The 25,662-nt window shown below is 44.1% G+C and overlaps 3 protein-coding genes across 3 annotated transcripts; 1 reads left to right on the plus strand and 2 right to left on the minus strand.

Annotated features, from left to right (window-relative positions):
• Positions 1-724: 724 nt before the first annotated feature.
• On the minus strand, positions 725-2,814 carry BCR41DRAFT_346903 (WD40-repeat-containing domain protein; the record flags this gene model as incomplete). Its single annotated transcript, XM_022022981.1, has 6 exons — positions 2,616-2,814; positions 2,483-2,510; positions 2,272-2,359; positions 1,824-2,155; positions 1,587-1,706; positions 725-1,455 (listed from the first exon to the last, which is right to left on the minus strand). Exons 1-6 carry the CDS (start codon positions 2,642-2,644, stop codon positions 727-729), a joined length of 1,326 nt encoding a protein of 441 aa, XP_021885237.1. The 5' UTR covers positions 2,645-2,814.
• Positions 2,815-20,161: 17,347 nt separating this feature from the next.
• Positions 20,162-21,516, minus strand: BCR41DRAFT_346909 (CRAL-TRIO domain-containing protein). Its single transcript, XM_022022982.1, has one exon. The coding sequence runs from the start codon at positions 21,149-21,151 to the stop codon at positions 20,285-20,287; it is 867 nt and encodes a 288-aa protein (XP_021885238.1). The 5' UTR covers positions 21,152-21,516; the 3' UTR covers positions 20,162-20,284.
• A 1,427-nt stretch (positions 21,517-22,943) lies between these two features.
• BCR41DRAFT_346912 (hypothetical protein) lies at positions 22,944-25,532 on the plus strand. The gene is made up of 8 exons (XM_022022983.1): positions 22,944-23,370; positions 23,658-23,708; positions 23,819-23,830; positions 23,956-24,039; positions 24,138-24,298; positions 24,412-24,565; positions 24,655-24,975; positions 25,090-25,532. The coding sequence occupies exons 1-8, from the start codon at positions 23,340-23,342 to the stop codon at positions 25,386-25,388; spliced, it is 1,113 nt and encodes a 370-aa protein (XP_021885239.1). The 5' UTR covers positions 22,944-23,339; the 3' UTR covers positions 25,389-25,532.
• Positions 25,533-25,662: the final 130 nt, after the last annotated feature.

Raw genomic sequence — 25,662 nt, forward strand, 5'->3', positions numbered from 1 at the left:
CGACAGTGCTAACAACAGTGTTGACAAGCTCAATGCTGATCACCTCCAATGTCCCTGATTCCACTTTCCAGAGTTTATTGAATTTGCAACTGTATAGGCTTTGCCAAAACAGACCTTTTCTGCTCTCAATGGTGGCCGCACACCATAGTAAGAAAATATAGCCGAACATCTTTCTAAAGTTGTTCGAATGTTTGAGGATAAGGCAGTCAAGGGATAATGCGCCCCAACAGGCGAAATATAGACCTGAAGGTTGTGCATATCGCGGTTTATGCCTTAGTTGTTTGCAATGGTACCAAATGTCTACTCCACGCACAGTTGAGGCTGTCTCATGCCTTGGTTTCCTGTTTCTTATCCCTCATCGATTGCAGTGCTTCGATGCAGCGCTCAATCTGGAGCCATATCAGGTATCCTTCATCGCTATATACATATTACCAAATATCGTCTCCGAATACTGCGGTAATTCTCGACCTTAGACTGTGAATGTTGTGATGAAATTTGATCTGTGAAATATGAATTTTTGTGTTGATGCCTTGGGTGGTGGCAACACGTCTACATGTCATGTTGGACAAGCATGTTTGTGATCGTATTTATTGGATTTTGGAGTACAAAATATAAAGGGGGCCCACTGAACAGTCTCCATGTCTACAAAGATTGCTAAAATTCTTTTACATGTACTTTATTTTTAACTGTTAACAATAAAAAAATAAAACAAAATAAAATAAAGGCCTAAACGGGCTCAGCTGGAGCCAGGGGAGCATTAGGCACACACCAAAATCGGACACGATTATCATTACCACCACTAACGATAGCGTTCTCAGCCGGAGAGGCTGAAATGGAGCGAATGACACCCTCTTGACCAAAATAGCGCTTCAACAAGGTGCCTGTGCGAGAGTCCCAGCAGACGATCGTGTTATTGGACTCATCCGAGCTAAAAACAAAATCCTCATTGTAGGAGAAGACAGTAGATTGTTTAACTGCCTTTTGAGCGGCGCCTTGGAATCCATGGATAAGTTTACCGGAGCCTAAATCCCATAATTTGCTTACAGAATCCCAACCGCCTGATAAAATGTATTTGCCATTCTTGGAGATCGTGGCTGTGGTGACACCTTTACCTGAATGTGCATTTTCGATCGTCCGTACAACTTTTCCTGCAATAGCATCCCAAACTTTAATGGAACCGTCTTGGGATGCAGTGATGAATACAGACCCCGTAGACGCATATTCGATATGATTGATACCTCCACGATGTGGACCCTGCTGTTGCTGTTGAGCCGCAATGTCGACAGAAGATGTTGAGGCTGAGGATGGTGTATGTTGTGGAGGGCCTGTGAAGGCTCGGGGAGTGAAGCATTGAAGGGTTTTGACATCAAAAATCCGGACAGTCTCGGCTTCCGAACCAACCAATAGAAAATCGCCAGACGGGTGGAATGAGATTGAGTTGATGGGATGCGAGTCCTATGCGTTATTAGAAAGAAAAGAGGAGTGAGGATGCTATAAGAGGAAGGAAATATTTAAGCTTGGTCGCTTTTAACCTATGAAAGGTAGTATGTGAAGTAAGTTTGCCTTGGTTTCATGAAAATTCTTACCTGAAGGTATCGAAAGGATCGCTTCACAGAAGGTTTTGAAATATCATACAGCTTAACAACGGTGTCTGAGCTTGCTGCAAGCACCAAGCCATTAGGGTGAAAATCAACATCTGTCACAGGCTAATAAAAGGAAGAAAAAAAAAAAAAAAAAAAAAAAGGCGTCGTTATTTTTAAGATGATCATAAAGATCTACGAGGAAATGTAGAAAGTATTTGATTAGAAGCCTAGTAATCTTACAGTCTCATGATCATAAAGTGTGCGGATGACCGGATGTACATCATCACTAGCTTGTTTCATTTTATTCACATCCACAATTTTGAGTGAGGAATCTGCAGAACCTGAGGCTGCGTATCGTCCGTCTCGGGTGAACGCTGTACAAGTCACTGCCTCCTTGTGTGTTGTTGTATGAACCATATTGAGCGTGGGCGGATAAAGTGGCGATGATTTCGGATCGGTATCCAAGTTTAACCGTGTAAGGTTTGATCCTACTTCAAGGTCGTCATCTTCATCCATAAATTGAGATGCCTCCACTTTGAAGTAGTCTGTGGGCTCAATTTCGACAGATTCCTCTAGATCAATTAAAGTCCCCAAAAAAAAATATATATATATATATAAATATAAACATGCACTTTATTGCCACTGATAATTCAAAGATACTGGATCAATCTCTAACGAAAGATCTTACCGCGGGCAATGTACAGCATTTCACTGAGCTGAGAACTAGGCTTGATAGATGCTGATGTATGTGTTTGTTCAGCTACCATGAGTGCCAACTAAATAGAACAAAGGCCGTTCACCCATATGCGTTAGGATAAGGTGATTATTTTCGGTCAATCCAAACATGCCTTTGAATACTCTATTATCCGTTTCTTAGAGTGTAATTCCTTTCCCCGTACCTGTGCATAGCCATATTCAGCAAGTTGGCTATAAGTCAAAAATATGAACATAACAGTCGTATAGAATGCATTGATTAATACACAATTGAAACACCAGGATCAAAGTTTGAATCCAGTGTTTATTTACACATACGTCTTTTTCTTCCACCAGGCCATGAGCATGGGCAACCAAGACACAACATGAACATGTTACAAATGTTACCTCACGATCAGAGGAATGACCTCCTCTTGCCGCATCTGATTAGGTTCTGAAGGCATAATACTTGTTTCAAGTTAGAAGTTATCCTGGCTTTATTTTTCTTCCTACTACGCTCCTGCTCCTGTTTCTGTCCTGGAAATTTCGTAAAAGAGTTGTCCCATGGTGGAACGGGAGATGCCTTGAATCAGTGTGGCTTTGGAAAGATAAGTAATGTTGGTTTTAGTTTTAGTCACGTGTAGAGGGTTCGCCACCAACTATTTAACGAGCAACAGCTCAGGAAAATCTGGCTCCTTGTTCCTTATTTTTACACAAGAGCCATTTGAGTACTGACTGTTCTCGTCCAGGTAAAGAGCCCTCACAACGTTCGTCGTTAGTAGCCATAGATCATTAAAGGTTCCTTATTTTTACACAAGAGCCATTTGAGTACTGACTGTTCTCGTCCAGTCTTCGAGTAGTGTGTGTGTGTTCTTTTATTGTGTTAGAATTATTTATCTATCAGCTGGAAGTGACCGGCTTCATAATCCACCAAAACGACCTAAATCTCCTACCACATCTGCCCCTAAATTTTGCAACAATATTTCTGGTGATCTACGCAGGGGGTGGCAGCTACAATGTCTTCCAATTTATCGATTCTTCTTACCATGATCCCGAAGTGGCCGTCGGCAGAGGCTGAGGGTCTAACCGCCGCGACATGGATCAGCGATTTTGGAGGTGTTATCGAAGGAGAAACCCTGAGCAACAAGTTGATGTTCGTCGAGAGGCAGGCGACAGGCAAGATCCAACGCTGGATCAGGCGCTGGAGGATGACAAACAAGACGAATGGTGCCTGGAGCCAGTTCGTCAGCGATTTCATCATGGAGGCCTCTACCCCTAGAAGCCAGGATGTCACCCTGGACGAGTTGCATTCTATTAAGCAAGGAGAAGATGAGACGACAGCCAACTATGTACAACGAATGAAACTTACCATGGAACTCCTCGACCCAGAGTCTGGTTGCGACGCACAGCCGTACAAGATCCCAACAGCCACCGAGCGTCTACTGGCGTACAGATTTTGCAAGGGTTTGAGGCAAGACCATCCTTTCAAGGTCAAGAACAAAGAAGCGCCTGCGACCTTGAAGGAAACCTTCGAATCAGTGACACAATTGGTTGAAGGAAATCGTTGGGGCATTGACACCACTGAGAGCCGTGTCATAGCTCGCAGCAACGCTGAGCATGCTGCACCAATCGAGACGAATGTTCTGCTTGGATCGACCCTAGTGCCGAGGACGCACTACTCTGGCTTCCTAGCGGACTTCAAAGACGACAAAGAGAAAGTTAATCAATTAAGCGTAGACGAATTAACAGACATGTTCGGAGCCTGGACCCTTGCTGCCGAGGAGCGAACTCCGGAGGCGCGAATCGCTCAGACTATCTCAAGAATGAGCCCGGCTGTAGCGAGGCGAGTGTTTGGTTCCTCTGAATTGGCCAAGCATATTAGAGTGGAGGCTAGACCTAATGCCGTGCTCCAACCCGCCGAAGTTCGAAGTCAGCAGGCTATCCCTATGGCCCGTAGAACCTGCCATAAATGTAATCAAGAGGGGCACCTCTTGTCGTTCTGCCCATTGGTGGAATGCTTCCGATGTGGCGAGCGAGGCCATACTTCGAAGGTTTGCACTAAGGAACAAGGAAGCCCCGCCACAGGCGCCAATAGCGTCCCATTGGCCACTCAAACTAACTCCTCGCTAAGAGTGCAAAGTTTAGAAATCTCCGCCACTAATGTCGCCCAATCATTTATCACGACTAAGCCACAGCGATTAAATTCGACAGGTGCCCAGCGACGTCGCAGTGAGAGGACAGGCACTCCTGCAGGTCCATCGTCTCAACGAAGAGAGGAAACGAGAGGCACTACTCCACCTGTCCGAGGAATGCAGTGGGAGGCTGAGGCATCCACTAGTAGTGCGCAACCTTCTGGGGACCCCCACTTCCAGACAGTGACTTTTGATGACAGAGCGGTCGACGGGCGAGAGAATAATGTTGCAGAAGCTCCAAATGCGACGCCAAAGCGTACCAGGAAGCGCGTCATTCCTGATCCAGTGTTCGTTGATGCGGTCGAAGGATTGAATTTTGATTTGGCCACTCACTCCAAGTACCGTGGAAAGATGGCAGTGCAACTCAAGGCAGCTGTTACCGAGGCCTGGGCCCGCCATGCCCCTCCAAGAAGAAGCAAGCCTAAGAGGAGTCAGTCAGCAATAGCTATGGCCAGGAACGTTCAAGGTGGCAAGGGTGATGTCACGACCGTCACCGCCTTGGGACGAGACTTCAACAACGCCGTTATTGATCCAGGCAATGACCATACTATGATGGGCCTACATGTGGCAAACGCACTCGGACTGAAGTTAGAGCCTGCTACTCGTGCGGTGCTATTAGCCCATGGGTCCTTCCAGAAGCTTGCGGGCCGCACAAGACCTATCGATATTTATGTGTCCGGGATCCCCTTGAGAATGTCGATGGGAGTGATCGACTGTAAGGGCACATATGACTTCCTCCTTGGCGATGACTGGCTCAAGGCGCTGAAAGCCAAGGCTGATTGGAGCAACGGTATCGTGTACTACGTGGAGAGTGAGGGAAGGACTATCACCCTTGGTGGCGGTCTAAATGTTCGCGCCTCAACCCCTCAGCCTACGACATCAACGTACTTGTCTGATGAGAGCGATGAGTATGATGATGAGTACGACGACTATGAGGATGACGAATCAATCTACGAGACGGAAGAATCCGATGCTGATGCAGGGTACAGAGCCTTGAGAGTGAAGACAATAGAGGTTGGTGACCCGGATCTGCAGGCGATGACCGCAAGAGTGTTCTCTAGCAAGATACAGTGCGAGAATGACGATGCTCGCGTAAAAAGGCAGCCGTTCGCGGTTGACGGAGTCAACGTGGACATCAACCCAAATTTGTCCAATGAGCAATACGGACAGATTGTGGAGTTACTTGAAAAGAATAAGGACAGGCTGACTACCAACCTTGAGGACCTCGAAGTGACGTCTATTTTAGAACATGAGATCAACATTCAACCAGGCGCCAAGCCAGTGTACGTAGGATGGTGCAAACGGTACTCGCCGAAGGAGCTTGACTTCCTTAAGAAGAGTGTTGATGATGAGCTTAAGGCAGGAAAAATCATAGAGATGGAGAGCGAGTGGTGCGCGCCGCTGAGTCTTGCTCCTAAGAAAGACGGATCCTTGCGCAAGTGCGTCGCATACATAGGCCTAAATAAGGTTACCGAAAGGGAGAGCTGGCCACTGCCAAACATCGAGGAAATACTTGACAACTTAGGCGGATTCGAGTACTACAGTAGCCTGGACGGATTTCAAGGTTATTACGTGATTGGCATCAAAAAAGAGCATGTCAAGTATCTTGGCTTCCGTACGCCTTTTGGGACGTTTGCATACAAGGTAATGCCATTTGGGCTCAAGAACGCGCCACATACCTTCAGTCGCTTCGTTAGAAAAGTGTACTCAGACCTTATCGGAAGAGTGCTTGAGGCGTACATGGACGATGTGTGCGTGCGCACGATGACCTGGGGAGAGCATTTGAGAGCCCTCGATCATACGTTTGCGGCAGCTCGCGCAGGAGGAGTCAAGTACAAGACTAGTAAGCTCCATTTCGGGTATGACAAGGTGAAGTTTACTGGCCACGTGGTCGGCAAAGATGGAATTGAGGTCATGCCAGACAAAGTTGACAAGGTCAAGAATTTCACCCCATTACGTAGCAAGGAAGATGTACGTGCATTCTTGGGCTTGACGGGCTACTATCGAAGGTTCGTCGAAAGCTACGCTCAGATTGCAGAGCCGCTGACGAGGCTCCTCAAGAAAGGTGCAAGCTTCACCATGGGTCCTGAACAGGTGGCCGCAGTAAAGGGTCTCAAAGCCAAGTTAATTCAAGCTCCGGTACTTAAGGCTCCAGATTTCGAGAAGGATTGGGTGGTCTCGTGTGACGCCTGCAAATACGCTATGGGCGCAGTGCTAGAACAAGAAGATGAGGAGGGTAAGTTGAGACCGGTCTACTTTTACTCGAAGACCTTTCAAGGAGCCGAACGCAACTACTCTACCTTTGAGCAAGAGTGCCTCGCCGTTGTCATAGCCGTCAAGAAGTTTCGGCCTTACATCCTGGGTAGGTCCGTTGTCGTTTACACAGACCATGCGCCACTCAAATGGTTGTTTTCCAAGACTGATCTGACTGGTCGACCTGCGCGGTGGCAGATGATTCTGTCGGAATTCGAGCTGGTCATTAAGACCAAACCAGGTACGAAGAACGGCAATGCAGACGGGATGAGTCGCATTATGTCGGAAGGAATAGCCACGGATGACATCGATGACGAGGTGCCAGAGTGTCTGAGCCGAAGGGCAGAATCCACAGGAGAAAAGTGGCTGGCGAGCCAATGGTACGCGAACTTCTACATGTACCTAGCCGAGATGAGACTGGAGTTAGAAGACAAAGTTGAAATGAGGAGGATCAAGAGACAGGCATACAGGTTTCGACTGACGAAGGAAGGTGACCTACTGTATAGAGATGCCGACAACAGAGAGAAGAGGTGCGTAGTTGAGGATGAAGTCGAAGGTGTGCTGAAGGAGGCACACGACAAGGGCGGTCACTATGGAGCAGAGTCTACCCTAGCAACAGTTCGTGACGTGTGTTGGTGGCCAACGATGAGACGGGATGTATTCCACTGGGTCAAGTCTTGCGGCCGTTGCCAGCAATTTGGAAGTCGAGTGAAACATAACAGGTTGCATCCTACGGTCTCCGAGTTCCCATTTGAAGTTCTCTTCGTTGACTTGATTGAGAACTTAGTCGAAACGCCTAGGGGGATGACCACCATAGTCGTCTTCACAGATTCCTTCACCAAGTGGACTGAAGCACATGCAGTGGCCAACAAAGGCGCGCAAGGCGTCCTAGCTGTTCTATTTATGAAGATTATCTGTCGGTTCGGGCTCCCTGTTATGATTAGATCGGATGGAGGCCCCGCATTTCGTAACGAATTCAAGACTTTCTGTGACCTCTGGGGGATCAAGCACGTCACTGGTTCGACAAGGCATCCGCAAAGTCAGGGACAGGTCGAGGCGACAAATAAGCTTATCGAGGAGCGACTGAGGAGAGTACTGCCAGCTGGATCTAAGGATTGGGATGCATTCCTACCGAAAGCAGTATTCGACGTGAATTGTCGAGTCGTTAGGAGCACAGGAGTGTCGCCAATGGAAGCACTTATGGGCTACACAGGACAGTCAGCGTTACGGCGACTGTTCGCGGACGACAAGTTCCTCGTTTCAGCAGAGGCACCGGAAGAGAACGATGTAGTCCTAGAAGAAAGCATGGCGAGATTTATCGTAAGAAGAGAGGGAATCCGTGAGTATGCATACTCATGCAAGCTTAATGCCAATGACAGGATGAAACGTTACTATGATCGACGTGTTCGCCCACAATCGTTCGAAGTAGGATCAAGGGTTTACATGTTCAATTTGGATTTCGTCACAGGCTTTGGACGCAAGCTGGAGCCGCGTTGGTTAGGTCCATTTGAAGTAGTCTGGGCGAATGAAAAGGGATCATATGGGATCAAGACGGGTCGAACGCATTATGGCACAAAGGATGGGGTAGAAACAATTAATGGAGACTTCCTCAAGCTCGCAACTCAAAGGCAACGATTATGGGAAGATGATTTTATTGAGAACCTACAGAGAGCTACTGAGAAGAATCCCCACTACGCCGACACCGAACAACCTCTCGCGCCAGATCAATTACACCAGCCAAGTCTGGGTCGGGGGCGGGAGGACACAGCAAACGAAGGCACTCCAATCCAATCTCCACATCCCTTGTCGCCAAGGACAGGTCAAGCTCAATCTCGTGACGCTCCTCAGGCGCAAGTTGCACCTTCCGTGAACGAAGCCTCTCGCGAAGACGCGACTGGTCAGCCAAGCCTCTGGAGAATGCCACCTCGCCGTGAAGAAGATACTTCGCCCGTACGCGTTTCTCAATTGGCTCGTCTATGTCTTGAAAGGCCTCAGCTGACCGCTTATTTAGCTCTCGAGCGGGGGGGGGAACTGTCTGGGACTGAGGAGATTCTGGAGAAGACTTCTCCGCTGCAAATGGCGAAACAGAGGAAGGGCCAACCTCGTGGTCAGTAAGGGCAACCACCTCAGGAGAAGCAGAAGAAGGGGGAGTGACAACGACGGCAGGAGCAGGAACAACGGCAGGAGTAGAAGAAGAAGCAGAAGCAGGAGGAGTGGTAGGGGTCGAAGGAGTGATAGGAGAGTGAGAAGTGACAGCAGGACGCGACTCTGGAGACGTGCCCAAAGACAGACTTAAGCTCTTGTCTGAAGAGGGAAGCATTGTCTTGGTGGAAGTGGTTGGTCTTGGGCAAGGAGGAACCTCGTCTTTCTTAATAACAGTGCGGGCCATGATGACGATGAAGTAGTTCAAGCAGGGCAAGGAGGAAGGAGTTGCGAATGAAAAAAAAAAAAGAAAAAAAAAAAAAAAAAAAAAAAAAAAAAAAAAAGGGAATGGAGGAATGAACCAACATTTATGTCCATGGCAACATCATCATGTGGAAGTAATGGCGTGATCACGGATCAAAATGATTGGCCGAAGAAAGAAAATTTTCCTTGGTCGATGCCAAGGCGAACCAAAGGGTGACAAGAACAATGATGCAATGACCAAAATGCGGGGTAGCAAGAGTCAAGGTGGTAGAAGCGCAAACAGCACAATGAGTTTCTTTCTTTTTGAGCTGCGGCTTGGCGGAGCCGAACTTCGCAGCTGGTGGGGGTGTTGGTTTTAGTTTTAGTCACGTGTAGAGGGTTCGCCACCAACTATTTAACGAGCAACAGCTCAGGAAAATCTGGCTCCTTGTTCCTTATTTTTACACAAGAGCCATTTGAGTACTGACTGTTCTCGTCCAGGTAAAGAGCCCTCACAACGTTCGTCGTTAGTAGCCATAGATCATTAAAGGTTCCTTATTTTTACACAAGAGCCATTTGAGTACTGACTGTTCTCGTCCAGTCTTCGAGTAGTGTGTGTGTGTTCTTTTATTGTGTTAGAATTATTTATCTATCAGCTGGAAGTGACCGGCTTCATAATCCACCAAAACGACCTAAATCTCCTACCACATCTGCCCCTAAATTTTGCAACAGTAAGTATGCATTGCCCCTTAATCTTTGGGCTAAGCTTTTATGTAGAGCTTTAGGCTCGGGACCAAACTTGAGATTTTAGGGGGTCAACTTCTAGCGGCATATTTCGACTTAGAAAAAAAAAAAAAAAGGCCATTTCCCCGCCGTTTGTACGATGTTGACCCCTTCTAAAATCTCAAGTTTGGTCCCAGCCTGTCAGTGAGCGTTAGTGCAATGCACATAAGTACAAGCTGGTGACGAGCCTATATGTGTACCTGAACTTCGTCCTTAACAAAACTTGACAACCTTAATCGTCAAATAAGCCACCACATGGTTGTAGCGGGTCCGGATCCTCAGTAGGACTCAGGAAGGCTCCATGAATTCCTTGTAAATAATTAAATACATTGACGATCCTTTGATACCGCTGTATACCGTTCTCTTTATCTGGCCTCATACTGTCCTCACAGTCCTGATCGCCTTTATGATCTGGAGCTATTATTGGCAATGGGACGGCTTCTTAGGAAATTGTTCCTGCGATTATCCCATCATGAAGCTCAGCAGAGACCTCTTGAGCAGTATTTTCTAAGAAATCTCAATGATGCGACGAAGACAAAGTAAGACAGGAATATACATGTATATAGATATATAAACGCATTTCATTCGAATTAAAGAGGTTCAAGATTATTTTTAATTAAATATCAAAACAGGGAGAGTTTTGTGTTTACTGTGACCACCTACTCTAACCAAAAAAGGAATGACCACGATTGAGCTACTGCATGCATCCTCCTGAACACTGTGCATGGCGAATATAAAGGAGGGGGAAGATCAACGCCAATATGTTGGTTGTTTGATTGTTTCCCTAAACCCTATAATACATACACCTCAATTGTTTTTTTTTTCTAATCCCACTCACTCGTGAATAACACTATTATTACGCCACGTTCATCGCCCAACATCCACAAGTCATACATTCCGACACAAGCCCAGGCGCAAATGCAAGCACAAAAGAGGATTTGTCCTTTTGAACTTCCTGAAATTTATTTCCATATTGCCTATTACCTCACTAGTGCTGAGCTTGCCTTATGCTCACGCGTCTGTAAGAGTTGGTGCCATGCGTTCATACCGATCTTGTGGGAGAATGTTCGCGTTTGTTCATCCAACTCTCAAGGAGACTCCCTCCCGGTTCCACCTTGGAATGCTCTCCATCGGTACTCAGCTCTTATTCGTACTATGGAGCTCCGTAACGATTTTCCTGGACTGTATGACCTAGAGTTCCCTTCAATCCAAAAATTGACGGTCGAAAGCACTCGAGTCGTTCCCTTCGGAGATACCGAACTCGAGTTTTACCGTGACCCTGTAGGCCTCATTGTCCGAAATCATTCATTGCTGCAACTCAATCTCTATCGAATGCCTGAGCTGTATCTACGTCAGGGACTATGGCTCAGGCTGGCTAATCAATTCGATCATCTTAGGGAACCTTACATATATGGCGGAAAGCTTCCTTCAGGTAGTGTAGGGGTTTTTTGGCGAGCATGCTCCAGACTTGAAAAGCTCGAGCTACGGCTCCTAGAATTCCCGCGAAACGAGGGTATTCCATATGATTTGGTACTATTCCCTCAAATGCGCGTTCTCGTATTGCATATGGTCAAGATTTCGGAAGATATAGTCACTCGATGTCCGGGCCTGTCTGATCTCACTTGGAACGATATTGAGCCTCTGCCGTTGTTTCAAGACGTAGGTTTTCATCAATTACTACTAGTTGAAAGAGGAGGAGGAATATTTTGGTCGAGTATGAAGAATGTGTGCCTAGGATATCTTGTGTCTGACCGACAAATTGCTGCGCTACTAAATGCGATGCAACAGGCAAAGTCACTCAATTTCCCCGCCACATCCTTCGGATCCTTTGCATTTCAAGCACTTGCCATCAAACATTTCGGTTCATTGAAGGATATTGACTTGCAGGGATGCGACAGTGTAGGGAGCCCGATGTTGTGTGAAATCCTCTGTTCATGTCCCATGCTGGAGGAACTCAAAGGGGATTGGATCATCGCCAAAGATGTTATGCAGAATAAGCCGTGGGTCTGTCTCTCGCTGCGGAAGTTAAGTTTGGTCTTTTTGATAGAGCAGTGCAACATTCATATCAAAGTCGTGATACAAGAACGCTTGTATAGTCTACGACAACTAGAGCAACCGCATCCACAGTTTCGAGTGATCTTATATAATGCACTGTGATTTGATTCGATCAATAGATGCAAAATGGCAGATATTTAAATTAATAAATCTGAGATCCTGTTGTCTCGCGCCTCCCGCGTGATTAAGAGCCCCTACAATGAAAAGACTCCAATATCACAAAGGAAACAAACAGGCCCCTTCTTTCTTCTTCATTCATTTAAGTAGTTTAGGACTTCAGGTCGTTTTACTGTGAATTATTACCTTCTTCAATAGTCCATAAAAAACCCAACACTTCTTTTGCTTATTATCATTCTACGTAAATGATTCACCAACAAGTCCTGTAAGTCGTTGGAGATACTGTTATTCCTCTTTCAAAACAAAGAGACCATGGCAACTAACAAAAAGATTCAAACATAACTGAGATAAGGGCAATTTGTTATGTGTCTTGTCGTATGTGAGGAAAACAGCAGAAACTGAAGACCTGTTTAAATATTTATATATATATATATATATTACCTGGGGCAATGTTACATCATTGCATTGACATGTAAAAATTAAATTAATCTACCAAACAGTGAAAGAATGCCCATAATAATAGAATAGTAATAATAATAATAAAAATTCTACATTGTCTCTTTTCCTTCAATCCAACCCGACCTTTCATCCTTATTATACTTGTACTCAACATTCTCTTTTCTTTCCTTTTGTCAAGAAATTACAGACTAAAAGATCCTGAATCTACTCCATTCTGATATCTCAGCACACCCTCCTCCACATCAGGTATACTCGACGCTATGTACATTGCCGATCCAGCAGCATTAGCAGAAGACAACTTGGAGGACCCCAATCCAGTCGTCGTGTAAGTTGTTTTTGCTGTCGATGTTGTTGCGTTTGCAGCTAATGATTGTTTGGTAGACGCAGATGAAAACGATGACGAAGACGTTGAGTTTGAGGTGTATGTATCCTCTAAAACCATAAATGCATCCACACCATGGCTCTTTTGGATCTGAACTTGTGCAGGATCTTTGTTCCCTGGTCCAAAACTTGAGAGAATTAAGCCAGACTCCTTGATATGCGTGATCAGGCTTGGGACTTGTATCTATATATATATATATTTTTTTTTAAAAAAAAAAAAAAGGGAATTTTGGCAAGGAAAACAACATGAATGAGTATGGGAATACAAGGCAAGGTGTCGCTTTTAAGAAAAACTATGCGAGGATCACGAGGATTTACCAGAGGTGTTGCTTCACATATTACGCCAAGTAGATTATTGCTTCGAGCAAACTTGACGGCTTCCTTGATAGAAGTACATCTCTTATCATCCTCATGGAACCCTTGATCGGCGATGGTGGCCTCTGCCGATGCTATTGTTGACGAGTCTGCAGCTCTTGGAAGCAATGGTGAACCTACTTTGCTTGCAGAAATAGATGAAGCACCCGAGGCAACAGAAGCAATAGTTGGCATTGGTGGAGCTGCAGAGCCATGCTTAGGTGAAGGGAGTAACTCTGGATCATTAGATCCCTTGCGTTTCTTTCCTTGGCTAGACCCCTCAAGTGTCCGCAAAGCAGCTCGAGCTCTACTTTTGTTGTAACCACAATATGTACTGAAGAACACGGCATAATTGGGCTGTTTCCAGTTAAGAGCTGAGCAAATGACGGGATTGAAGGACGAGAACATAAAGCTGCGGTGATGGGTTGCAGAGGATGAGTCATATACAGTCTGGAGGATGGTGTCGACAAACTTATTGACCTCGACGCAGTTTGTCAGCCTATAATAGGTCTTTTCAGATAGCGTGGGGTATTTCAATTCTAAGTTGACGCCGATATGCTTTGGCAAGATCTATTTTATCAAAAGAAGGATTCAAGAGATGGCAAGAAAAGAAAAGAAAGGGATGAGAAATGGGCTTTCTAGACGAAACTGTGTTGTTTTTCTGTATTCACTAGGACTTCAATAGATGAAATAACTTTAAGCCCAACTTTACCTTTAACACTTGCTCTAGGCTCATCCAACGCTCATAGACCTTACGTCGCCACTCACCGCCGCGCCAATTACTAGTTGAACGCATGGCTGCTGTCTCAAATTCCTCAGTTGCAGGCCATTGATGAATCAGCTCACCAAACTTCTTAAACTGATTGAATGTCACGTCGGAAACCGCCAGATCAAAGCCTTCTACAGGTAGATACCAATTTGCAAAAACCACAGGTACAAAATCGCGTGTCATCTGGATGGACAGCTGAATATACTCTCCTGAAAGTGAAGATGCCGTGATAAATGAGGGAATCATATTACCAACTAACAACGATTGTGACGACGAATGGGGCAATGCTCCTCCAGAAGTTGACATACTAACTGGCATAACCGAAGGTGTGCCAACTTGGGGCGTTGACGTTGCAGAGATAGTAGAATCAATACTATTGGTTGATTTCCAGTACGTCTCCACTCTTCCACCTACTTCCAAGCGTACTCCTTGGAAGGGTCTAATCACAGAGTATTCGAATGCCATTTCTCCAACAACCTTCAAGTGCGCGTCAAATAATGGTAATACGCACTTGCCCATTGATGACTCTAGAGATGAGAAGATACTAGGTAGAGCAACAGCTCGGCCAATGGCCTTCGATCCAAATGTGGGGAAAATATCAAACTCAACAGTGAAATGCTCTAGAGAATCGACTTGGAACCCAAAAACCTCTCTATCATCTCCTAAGGGAAGAATAACATTATGAGGGATCATTCCATTGTCAGGCCGTGATGAGATGATGAGTTTGAGAGACGAAATCTGAGCAGTTCCATAGAGATGGACAGGGGCTTGATGTGCTGCTGCTTTATCCTGAAGAGTATGATCTGGGTAATTAGGATGGCCCAAAATGAGGTTAATTTGGTATTTCTTATCCAAGTAGTTGTGACCATAGATCCTGAAAGGAATAATAGGTGGCGGTAATGACAACGAAGGGATAAAGTCCATATCAAGTTCATCCATGTTAGGACTAGGCAAAGAATCTGATGTTGCCCCGAGAGCTAACTCAGTAGTTGGTGTCGTGGTGGTGTTCATCATAGTAGCTGTCGTCAATGGCGCAGACGTGTCCATTGCCGTGTCCTCTGAGGAAGTAGATTTGCCTTCAACTTTTCCACCAGCCTCAACTAAAAGCTCTACACAATCTGCATGCCCCTCGCTTGCTGCGTAGTAGATCGGTGTCTTTCCAAGCTCGTCCACTACATTCACATTACACCCAGCTTCCAACAGAATCTTGACACAATCTGCATGGCCTTCGCTTGCTGCATAGAAGAGTGGGGTCCAGCACATGTATTTATCCTCTTGATCTAAGCGTGCACCACGAGTTGTGAGTGTTTTGGCGAGCCGGGTATGTCCTTCACGACAGGTGATATGAAGAGGTTCCAAGCCATCGGCATTGCAAGCAATTACATTTGCTCCACGTCCAATAAGCATCATAGCAATATCCTCATGCCCATAATGGCACGCAAGGCTTAGAGGGATTGGATCGCCTTCTTGGCTAGCCTCAATCTCAGCGTTGTTGGCAAGGAAGATTTCGACGCATTTAGTATGTCCATTCATAATAGAATAAATCAGGGGCCGGAAACCATCATGATCAGTAGCATTCATGGAAGCATTCATCGATAAAAGATAAGTCGCACAGTCGGCATGGCCATACATAGAGACATAATGAAGAGGCCGTCTTCCATAAACGTCTGTGCATTCAGGGCTGACACCATTTTCCACTGCCAATTTAAGTAGAGAGAGTCGACCCACCATGGCGGCTTCATGCAAGCAAGTCCTGTCACTGATGTCATCCACAAATTTGAAATTTATCAGTCCAGTCTTGACCAGCAGTTGGATGACGCTGTCGGAAGTATTAATCTCTGAACAACATCTCCAAAACACTCGCGAAACAACTTCTCTCGCGTTTTCTGGCCCAATCTGGTTATTGTTGTTAGAAGTGGCAGCAATAGTCTCTGCGGACACGACATTGTTTTGAAGAGCAGAAGGGGTCGCAAGACGTCGCTCAAGGATCTCCTGCACAAGCGATGACTGATTGGTGCTAAGAGCATTGAAGAGATCAGTCTCAAGCTCATCCATTTGTTGTTGTATGGGTGACGAGAAAGCACCTGTAGGTAAGACCTGCGAGGGTTTAGTGGTAATGGGGCTGGGTGGTGCAGATGACGACCGGCCGTTGCCCTGCTGAATATTTTCAAGCTGGAGAAGATGATAGGCTGCATTATCGGCAAGCTCAACCATAGCATCCTGATTAAAACATGGCTGTAATTCGACTTGTCGTGACAGATACAGCTCTTTAGTGCTGGACTTTGAACGCTTGTCCCATTTCTTCAAGATCTTTCGAAATCCAGTTCCATTTGTCTCAACAAATTTCTAGGGTCGATAAAAAAAATAAAAAAAAAAGCAAAAAAGAGTATGATCTGATTAGTGCTGTTTATGGTCCATCGATAAACTGATCACTCGCAGTAAATGGTGGTGATGAAACTTGAGTTGAGATTATATTCCCACCTGGAGTTTGTTAAGATCTTGTTCAAATTGCCTAAAGGCCTCTTTAAGTGAATTGATAGAAGAACTAGTCCCTGGCCGTCCTTGACGCGAGAGGATCACCTTTTCCTTATCAATCAAAGAGCGCAGACGAACCTTGAGCTCCGATTCCTTTTGAAGGTAGAACGTATTGACCTAGAAAAAACAGATAAAAGTATGTATATATGATACTTGACATATTAATGCTGATCATGTCGAAACAGAATAGTTCGATAGTTCGGTTGGACCAGGTTAAAGTTATGATTTACCTTCTCTAATTCACGTTCCAGTTTGAAGAAAAAGGCAGCTTTTTGAGATTGCAAAAACTTGGAGTACTCATCCTCCACGACAACAGGTGCGGATCCAGGAGGTGGTGAAGCTGCAATGGTTACAGATGTCTGGGCCTTCTCTTGAATAAGCGAATTGATGATCTTTTTCAGACCCTTATAGCTCATGTAGTGATTCTGCCATTCTGTGATCTGTTGAAACTGAATCTGCTTTCCGAACTAAAGTAATCCAGTCGTATCAGAAAATAAGAAAAAAAAAAAAAGATGAATGTGAGTGCTTTTGGTATAAGGCAAAAGAGAAAGGTAGGCGTGAAGAAAGTGAGAGATAGGAGAGAGAGACTGAATACCTTCATGTTGGGTTATTTAGGAGGAAGTGTTGCAGAGATGTCTGGAAATGGTGAAAGACCTTGCGTGTGCGACTGAACTGCACGCGAGATGTGAGCACACTTTGCTGGCGTGCGAAAAGCGATCGATCAGAAACAGAAACAAGAAAAGTAGTAAAGTGAGGGTAAATGCGAACCAAGTTGACAATTAAGAACAACAAAAAAGAAACACTAAGGAATGTAATGTAAAGGGAAGAGTAAAAGTCTTGGGAGCAGGTTTGGGTCAAGTCAACGACGACAGTGTGCCATTATCACGTCTCTTGTGTGTAACCTGACTCTCGTGCTATTGCTATAATGAACAAGGCCACACAATGCAAAAGACACTGGGGGTGGAGGAAAGAAGAAAGTAAAAAAAAAAAAAAAAGAAGAGAGTGATCGGAACAAGAGTAAAGAAGTGAAAAAAGGGACTACGGTACATTTAGAGAGGGGAAAAGAAAGAAAATAAAAAGGTATCACAGAAAACAAGAGGCCAGGCACGAGCAAGAACCAGACACGAGGTTACAATGGACGGACTAACCGATGTGATGGGACGGGGAATTGTGTTCGTGTGTATGCATGCAATGCAATGTCCAAATTGTCGCTGGGAGGACGAGTGCAAAAGGCGATGGGAGAGGAGAGGGCCCATTTTTGGGCGAGTCCTTGCGCAACGTGCGCCTTCCACGCTCTCTCAGTGCTCAGAAGCTTTTCTTTTTTTTTTTTTTATTTGTTTTGTAAAATTTATTTTTTCAGACATCAAAAGTAAAAAAAGCCGTTGCGGATTTTTAGTTTCCGTACTTCTTTTACTTTGAGATTGACCATGATGATGGCGATGATTACAATGATGACGGTGATGGTGAATCCAGAGTATGTACATATTTCGCCAAAACACATGTTAAATGTGCCTAAATCCATGTGCGCGACTAGTTTTTCTTTGATCGTGAGTAGTCGATGTGGGATGTAGTCTCTTGCTTTCCCACTCGTGCATTGGTACACAGACCCGTTTTCTCAAATGACAGGCAAACAAGGGAAAGCGGAGCTTTTTGCTTTTTCATCAAGGAACAATGACCACGAGGCACATTCGCTTTCGCGAAAGTTTGCAAAATGCTTTGGGAGGTTTTTTTTTTTTTTTTTTTTTTTCATAGTCGTCTGATCAATTAAGTTAGTGCGCCTATGATCACAAACTGGTGCTCGTTGTCTGACCAACAAGCTATTACCAGCTCTTAATTCAGTATTTGGTCCCAGCATTACATCTGTAAAGTTGTACATGTACGAAACACCCAATGAATAGTAGCGTGCCCGTGAAAGAGGAATGTTTACACAGCATTGAGTGCAATCAGCCAGCGTAACTGACACGAGCAGCATTATATGGTAGCTACAAGCTTCAGTCATCTAACCCATTACTTACGGTATTAGAATCATAGACCTTTCACATAATGAACACATCCCAACGGGAACTGACTTGGCCTCACTGTAATAATCACCTTGGCTTCCCCCCGTAGGAACTTCTGCAGAATACTGTGGCGGTAGTCAGTAATAGTTGCAGTCCCTGCTGATTTCACCCTTCTACGTCTCGATGCTGTTGCTACATTTTCATGCTTCTATTGTAAGTCATCCATACGTACTGCGATGCTTTCTCTGTTTGCTGTGTAGAACAGAAAGCCGACTTGAACACCTGCAGAAAAGTGAAAGCTTGAACTCGATAGCCTCGATAGAGCCACCTGATGCGGATTGAGAAATATCCTTTTGATCTAATGACTAGCGTCTATGCTCTTGCTTTGATTATAGTACGAAGGCCATTGATGGAATTCGATAAAATGACTTTTGTTCACGCCTAATGATGCGCTTGCTCCTACGAGAAAGGCTTGACCAAGCTCAAATCCCGGATTAGAGACCTTTGAGAAATCACATCTCCAGAACCAATTGATACATTCTTTGATCCGGATAAAAGTAATCCATTCTCTTAACTCCGTTTGCAACCAGGAGGAGGATCTAGTCTAAAAAGGGTGATTTTTAGACAGTCTTCTGGAGAGAGCAGCATTCAAGACCTTCAACTTATGCATCATCATGAGTACCAAGTGGTAGCAAATTATTAAAATCGTAGTGTGGATGTTGCAGAGACATAGCAGACATAGCTATTCATGCGAACATTGTGATCGGAGCTTGGTTACCTCTTGTCCCAACTTTTATCCACTAATGAAGTGAGAGTATTCCAGAAAGATTCACGGTGTTTGAAAGCAAAATATGGACTGTCCCGTATATCGCTTTTTGGGTGTGAACATCAAACTCTCTATGACTTTTTAATGAAGGATTCTGTTCTTCCAAAGGATCATGGTCACTTCGTGGAACAGATGGATGGCTGGGCGATCCCTGATCCTCAAAACTAAAATCTTAATCCTACATGCATGCATCACCGATGGTTACACGACTCTGTTGTGTAAGATCGATCATTTTTTTTCTTTGAATTGCTGACGGTGTGGACAAAGTCGATATGACGTGAAGCCTTGAGTTGTGGTCTACTTTCTAATTCAGATGGTCAGTCCTTCATCCGCTTATGAAATTTAGCCCATGGCCCCAATGCGATTGTGACTTTCATTCTTAGTCACATCCGAGGCGCTGCACCTGTGTTTTTTGCAGAGGGTCAAGCTTGTCGCTCTTTTTGGTTAGTCGTTTTCGATTATAAGAATTTTGTTAAGTAAACCATTTATATTTGAAATGTCTAACCAAAAAGCTTGGTTCTCTGGTTTTTTGTATCGAAGTGTGTGGCATTTAACTAAGCAGACAAATTATGTATTGAATTAGCACAGTTTATAAATATATATTCAGTACTGCATGCGGTTGTGCTTAAAACAATTAAAGCATATCAATGGATCAATGGTGATATATAAATCCAAAGCTCACACTTGGGTCCACACTTTTGTTTAGGCACAAACAGGCGCAAAGACCAATCAATGGATCGGTAGCATGTCAATTTAATCTTTAATTGCACATCAAACCTGTTATAAATGTTACTTATTTATTTCGTTGGGATATTGCAAAAATAAAAAAAGAGGATAAATATAGTATAGTGTATTGTATTATTATCATTTATTATCGTATATATTCGTTTATCACTGATTTAGGCAGTCTTTTCTGCAGGTGTGTTCATGTAACGAGGATCCTTCCATGGACCTGGTTCTCCCTTTTGACATCCTCCTTCGCCAGCGCATTCGCAAGTGCCTCCGATGGCCTTGGGGAGATTCTCAGCATCAATGTCCTCCAACAAAGTTGACTGATAATTGCTTCCTAAGATGACAATCTTCTTAACAGTAACCTCATCCAGCAAGGGCTTCACCATACCCCAGACGGAAGTGAACATCATAGGGGCGTTGATGACGTACATCTTACCCATCATCTCAGGATAGTAGTTTTGGGCAATGGCGGAAGTGCGCTTGATAAATCCAAAAGCATTAGCGAACTGGCGAAGAGAGACACCCTTGAGATCAAGAATAGTGCAGCATTGCTCAATGTGGTGACCGGCACGCTTTGAGCATGCAGGCATGCGGTCTGTGATCAGCTTCTCATAGGAGAGAACATGTTGCTTTGTCATGCGCTCTTCATCTGTCACCTTGAACAATGTCTTGATATCAATCACACCAATATGCTCGATATAGATAGGACGACCCTTCTTGTCCACATTGTGGTAATAGCGGGGATAGCAGCTGCGGACGACCTCCTCCTCCTCAAAGACAAATGTTTCCTTCAATTTATCCACACCAAGCTCCTTTCTCCAGTTTTCGCAGTCGGTGAACATCTTGTTGGTTGCCTCAATGTTGAACTTGCGGGCACGCAAGAAACGAAGAAGTAGGTGATCATCGTGGCGTTCAGGAACAAAAGTGCCCTGTGCAATAATCAACTTCTTGAACTCTTCCAGAGTAGCCTGCTGCTCTGGAGTCAAGTTTCCGAGACGACCGGGAAGAATTTCGTGGGTGGTAGGGGCGGACATACTATTGTGTGATATAGTTGATTGACCAATGTTAAAACGAAATTCATAAAAAGAAAAGCTGATCGATCTCTTCTATTAAACTCAAGGATGAGGAACTTGCAGCAAAGCCCAGGGTGATAAAATATACACAGCCTTGTTGCTCATATCTATCCATCAAGCAGCATCAAGATTCTGCTTGAAAGCTACGTTTCCCTACTCTCTTCTGTTTCTGATGAAGCAAGAATAATACGGGAACGGTATATAACTTACATGGTGGTGAGGCTACGCTAGCAATGGAATTGGGATCAGAAATGGAGTTCTGCTTGAAATCTTGAAATTGTTCGTTCGTAAGACAAAGAGAGAAAATGAATCTCTAAGGTAAGGGTGGGTAAGGGTTGGTAAGGGTGGATAAGGCTGGGTAAAGGTGAGAATGAAGGAAGAGAAGAAGAGGAGAGAGAAAGAGAGAATGGGAGAATGAGAAGAGTAAGGAAAAAGAGAAAGAGATGATGCGACTGATGAGGAAAGACAAAAAAAAAAGGGCAAACTCATTTTATAAATACTTTTTTTTTTTCTTTTTTTTCTTTTTGGGTCCAACAAATGAGCGTAATAATAATCAACTGGTCCCTTCTATTCATTCTCTTTGCTCTTCGTCGTTGATGCTGACCATCCGTTGCTCGCTTGCATTGATACCATAATAACCTTCATTTAAACGTTATTTTCTTCCAATTCGGTCGCTGCATGGCATTGTTATTTTTATCTGGTAAAAAAAGTGCTTTATTTCGAGCACTACTTTTTTGTTTCCACATTTTTGCTCACTACATCCATGCTCGAAATTAATGTTATGGACTCTATTTTATTTTTTATCTTTTATTAGTCTACATGTAGTATCAGAGCCGGTGCCTTCATCTCAGTCTTTTCATCATGATTGATATTGCTGTGCAAAGGATCTTTGTCAATTATCCTACGAAGAATGACAACACTTTTGTTACAACCTTCATCTGTTTCACTCTCTGTTATCATTGTCTGCAAACATAATATCATGATAATGGCTGTAAAGACTTTTTAGCTTGGGCATGAGGCGGCAAATGGGTGATCATACTCCTTTTTTTTATTTTTTTTATTTTTTTTTTATCTAGGATGACCCCTGGTGAAACCAATGACTATGGAGGACGATCAGGCTGGGCTATGTGAAGGGATTACTACATACTTTTGATGGTATGAACCAATCGTGTAATTAACCTAATGCTTCTAATGTTTTTCTTCCTTCAAAAAAATTTAGACACACGAACTGAAATAGGCCAGAACATGCATCCCACACATATCCAATCAGACCAACAAGATCATTCAATCAGTATTGATTGATAAACAAAAATTGCCACCACAGCTATTATCCATTGTCTATTTACGCCTGTGACCCGGTAGATGAAAGAGAATGAACAGGGCTCTCTCCGCTCTCAGCGACTCTGTTTGGAGAGAGAACTCAAGGGAGATGTTACAAACTAGAAGATACATGTATCATACACAGATGAACAGCTTTTATTTTCTCTGCTCTATTTTTTTCAGTCCTCTCAAACCTCCTCTCAAACCTCCTCTCAAACCTCCTGCTTGCACTTGAGCCGATCAGAGCAGAAAAAATGTGTTGGTGCTGCTTTTTATGTTGGTGGCTGGGTATATTCACGTGACTGTATTTGCAGACACAAGCCACTTTCATTTGTTTATGTTATAATATATAAAATCCCAGTCTGCATGATAACTATGCATAAAATGCAGTGTCAGAGGCGGTGTGTCTGGCGTGTGGTCATATAGGCACACTCAAAGCTTGATTTGTCTCTTTCCATCACTCCAATCCACATAACATGACTGAAGGTGTGCCATTTATTATGCGCTCAATTATTCAATGTCCTATATACATTAACTTTTCTCTTACCCCCTCCATGACTGATCTACAATGTTCCTACATCTAACGATTGTGCTCAGTTGACTTGTCGCCTCCCGCTGTCGCATACTTTCAAGTTTTATGGACATATCTTCAGCAACAACCCTTCCCCTTTTACATGACTCCTAGAGTTCCTTTCCCCACTTTAGTCTCATACCAATTCTAACATAGACCGATCTAGTTACATTTCTTGTTTCATTTGCAAGCAACTAATAATTATGTTGCAATCTTTCTTCAGTAGGACAAAAGAAGCAAAAGAAGAAGGGTACCAAGATGGCCCTGAGCGACTTCTTGTCAGATCCCTGTGCGTATCAATTGTTGCTTTTTTTATTTTTATTTTTTTTAATTTTTTTTAATGATTTTCTATGGCTATTGTTATTGTTGCTGTCGTTCTGTCGCTGTTGTCGACAAAGACCTTTTGCTCAGAGAATGGGTTGAAGGCTCTTAACAAGGCGGAACCCAGAATAAAAGCAAAATCGGAGGAATGACTATCTTACCACTCATACACTCAATGTTCCAAAACAATTTTTTTTTTTTTTTTTTTTTTTTTTTTTTGGTTCCTGAATAAAATGTCGTAAACTAAATATTCAGCCACGGGTTCCTGGGCTGACGAGATGGATGATTTGCCCTCTGCCCCTGCTGGTGAGTACACTATCTCAAATTTGTCTGAGCACTGCTTTTTATGACATGACAAACGTGTCGCATGGACAAATTTTTTATTTGACTCTCATCTTTCTCTAACTGATCAATAGCTGTCACTCAAGGTATATTTTCAATACATGGATTGCAGGATGCATCTACGTGGATTTCATCATCGTTGTCATTGCACATGTCAATTCTTGTTACTTATCATCAACTCGATATGGGCATGCATTCTGCTTGATTACAGCTGATAGTTACCGCACCGGCGGATTCGGTCATGATGACCGCGGTAGCCGTGGCTTCACTAGCCGTGGTGATACGTCGTCACAACGTTAGTATATCTGACCGATAGCTCTATGGGATTTATCTAATAAGATTGCTCTACCCATCAATTAACTGTAAACAAAATCCACTCTAATCAATTTGTAGGATTTGGTGATAGAGAGGAGAGAGATAGAGATAGAGAATCTCGCTTTCAGTCTCGCCCTCCTGTTGATCTTCCCACCCGTCCTCCATATACTGTCCACATTGGCAACTTGCCTTTTGATGTCTCTGAGACGGATATCCAGAGCTTCTTTATGGAGTCAAATGTACGATGTTTTTATTTTATTTCTTTTTTTACTCTAATTGTTTATTGGATAAAAGGATTTTATGGGGTCTGTACTTGTTGTGCTAATTATAAATGAATGTGTTTATTCTTCAGATCACTAGCGTTCGCATCATGAAGGATTTCGAGGACAGACCTAAGGGATTTGGTTATGTCGAATTTGACAGCTTAGATTCGTTAAAGAAGGCTTTGGGTAACAGTGGTCAGAGCCTCAATGGTAGAAACGTCCGCGTCAGCGTTGCTGAGCCTCGTAAGTCACGAGCTTGATTTTGAATTTCTACAAGCATATTGATATCTGAGATGATACATCTGACTAGACAGTTGTTTATTGAATAATAGCTCGTGAACGCGAAGTTCGTGAGGATCGCACAGCTGGAGAGTGGCGCCGTGCTGAACCTATTCCTCCTACCAGAACCTTCAGCAACGACCGTGGCGATCGTGGCGACCGTGGTGACCGTGGTGACCGTGGTGATCGAGGTGATCGAGGTGATCGTGGCGATCGCGGTGACCGTCGCGAGTTTGGATCTCGCTTCAACAACTCTGAACGCCCTCCAGACCGTACTAACGTTAGTAGCTGGAGACGTGAGGAACCCCTTCCTTCTAGCGAAACCCGTCCCGGCTGGGAGAAACCTAGAGAATCCACATGGCGCTCCTCTCCTGGTATGTTGCGTGGTCTTGATCTTGGTCTTGAGTTGTTTTATGAAAGAAACCCGTTTTATTTATTATTGTATAATTTCTGAACGTTTGATGCTTGGTGATACTATGCTTTGATAGCTTCTGCTCCTGCTCCTGCTACTCGCAAGAAGTTGGAGCTTAAGCCTCGTAGTGCTGAAGCTTCTTCTTCTGCGGCGTCTGAGGCCAAGAGCAACAAATCAAGCCCTTTCGGTGCTGCCAAGCCTGTTGACAACAATGAGGCTCTCCGCCGTGTCGAGGAAAAGTTGAAACAGGAGCAGCAGGAGAAGAAGGAAGCTGCTGAGAAGGCCCGCAAGGAGAAGGAAAGCAAGGAGAAGAAAGATGTCCCTAAACCAAATAAGGGTTCTCCTGCTGAGAAGTCGACTGAAGTCGAGGCCTAAACGATGTTTAATGTTCGTATTTGTATGTTCTGTCTTCTCATTCCATATTTAGAATTTTCGCCTCTCCACACCACCCTGACTCTTGCCCATCATTGCCCTTATGTCAAGTACTTTCACAATGCAAAATAAAAAAGGTTCATACAATTATATATTTTTTGTTATTGTGACTGCACCAAGGTCAATTCTATTTTTTGGCTCGTCTTCAGCCACTGAACTACTGTTGTTTTTTCTGAAGGTGCTTCGTGCGTGAAGGAAAGAGGGAAAGGAACTTTTT

The sequence above is a fragment of the Lobosporangium transversale genome (genome assembly GCF_002105155.1).
Source record: "Lobosporangium transversale strain NRRL 3116 chromosome Unknown BCR41scaffold_4, whole genome shotgun sequence".
NCBI lineage: Eukaryota > Fungi > Mortierellomycota > Mortierellomycetes > Mortierellales > Mortierellaceae > Lobosporangium > Lobosporangium transversale.

What these genes read in the sequence shown, in the direction of transcription:
- BCR41DRAFT_346909 (XM_022022982.1), bottom strand. Translation starts at nt 21,151, where the DNA reads ATGTCCGCCCCTACCACCCACGAAATTCTTCCCGGTCGTCTCGGAAAC.
- BCR41DRAFT_346912 (XM_022022983.1), top strand. Translation starts at nt 23,340, where the DNA reads ATGGCCCTGAGCGACTTCTTGTCAGATCCCT. An exon ending in CGTCAGCGTTGCTGAGCCTC is followed by an intron (nt 24,566 to 24,654) that starts GTAAGTCACGAG and finishes ATTGAATAATAG; the next exon opens with CTCGTGAACGCGAAGTTCGT. An exon ending in CACATGGCGCTCCTCTCCTG is followed by an intron (nt 24,976 to 25,089) that starts GTATGTTGCGTG and finishes ATGCTTTGATAG; the next exon opens with CTTCTGCTCCTGCTCCTGCT.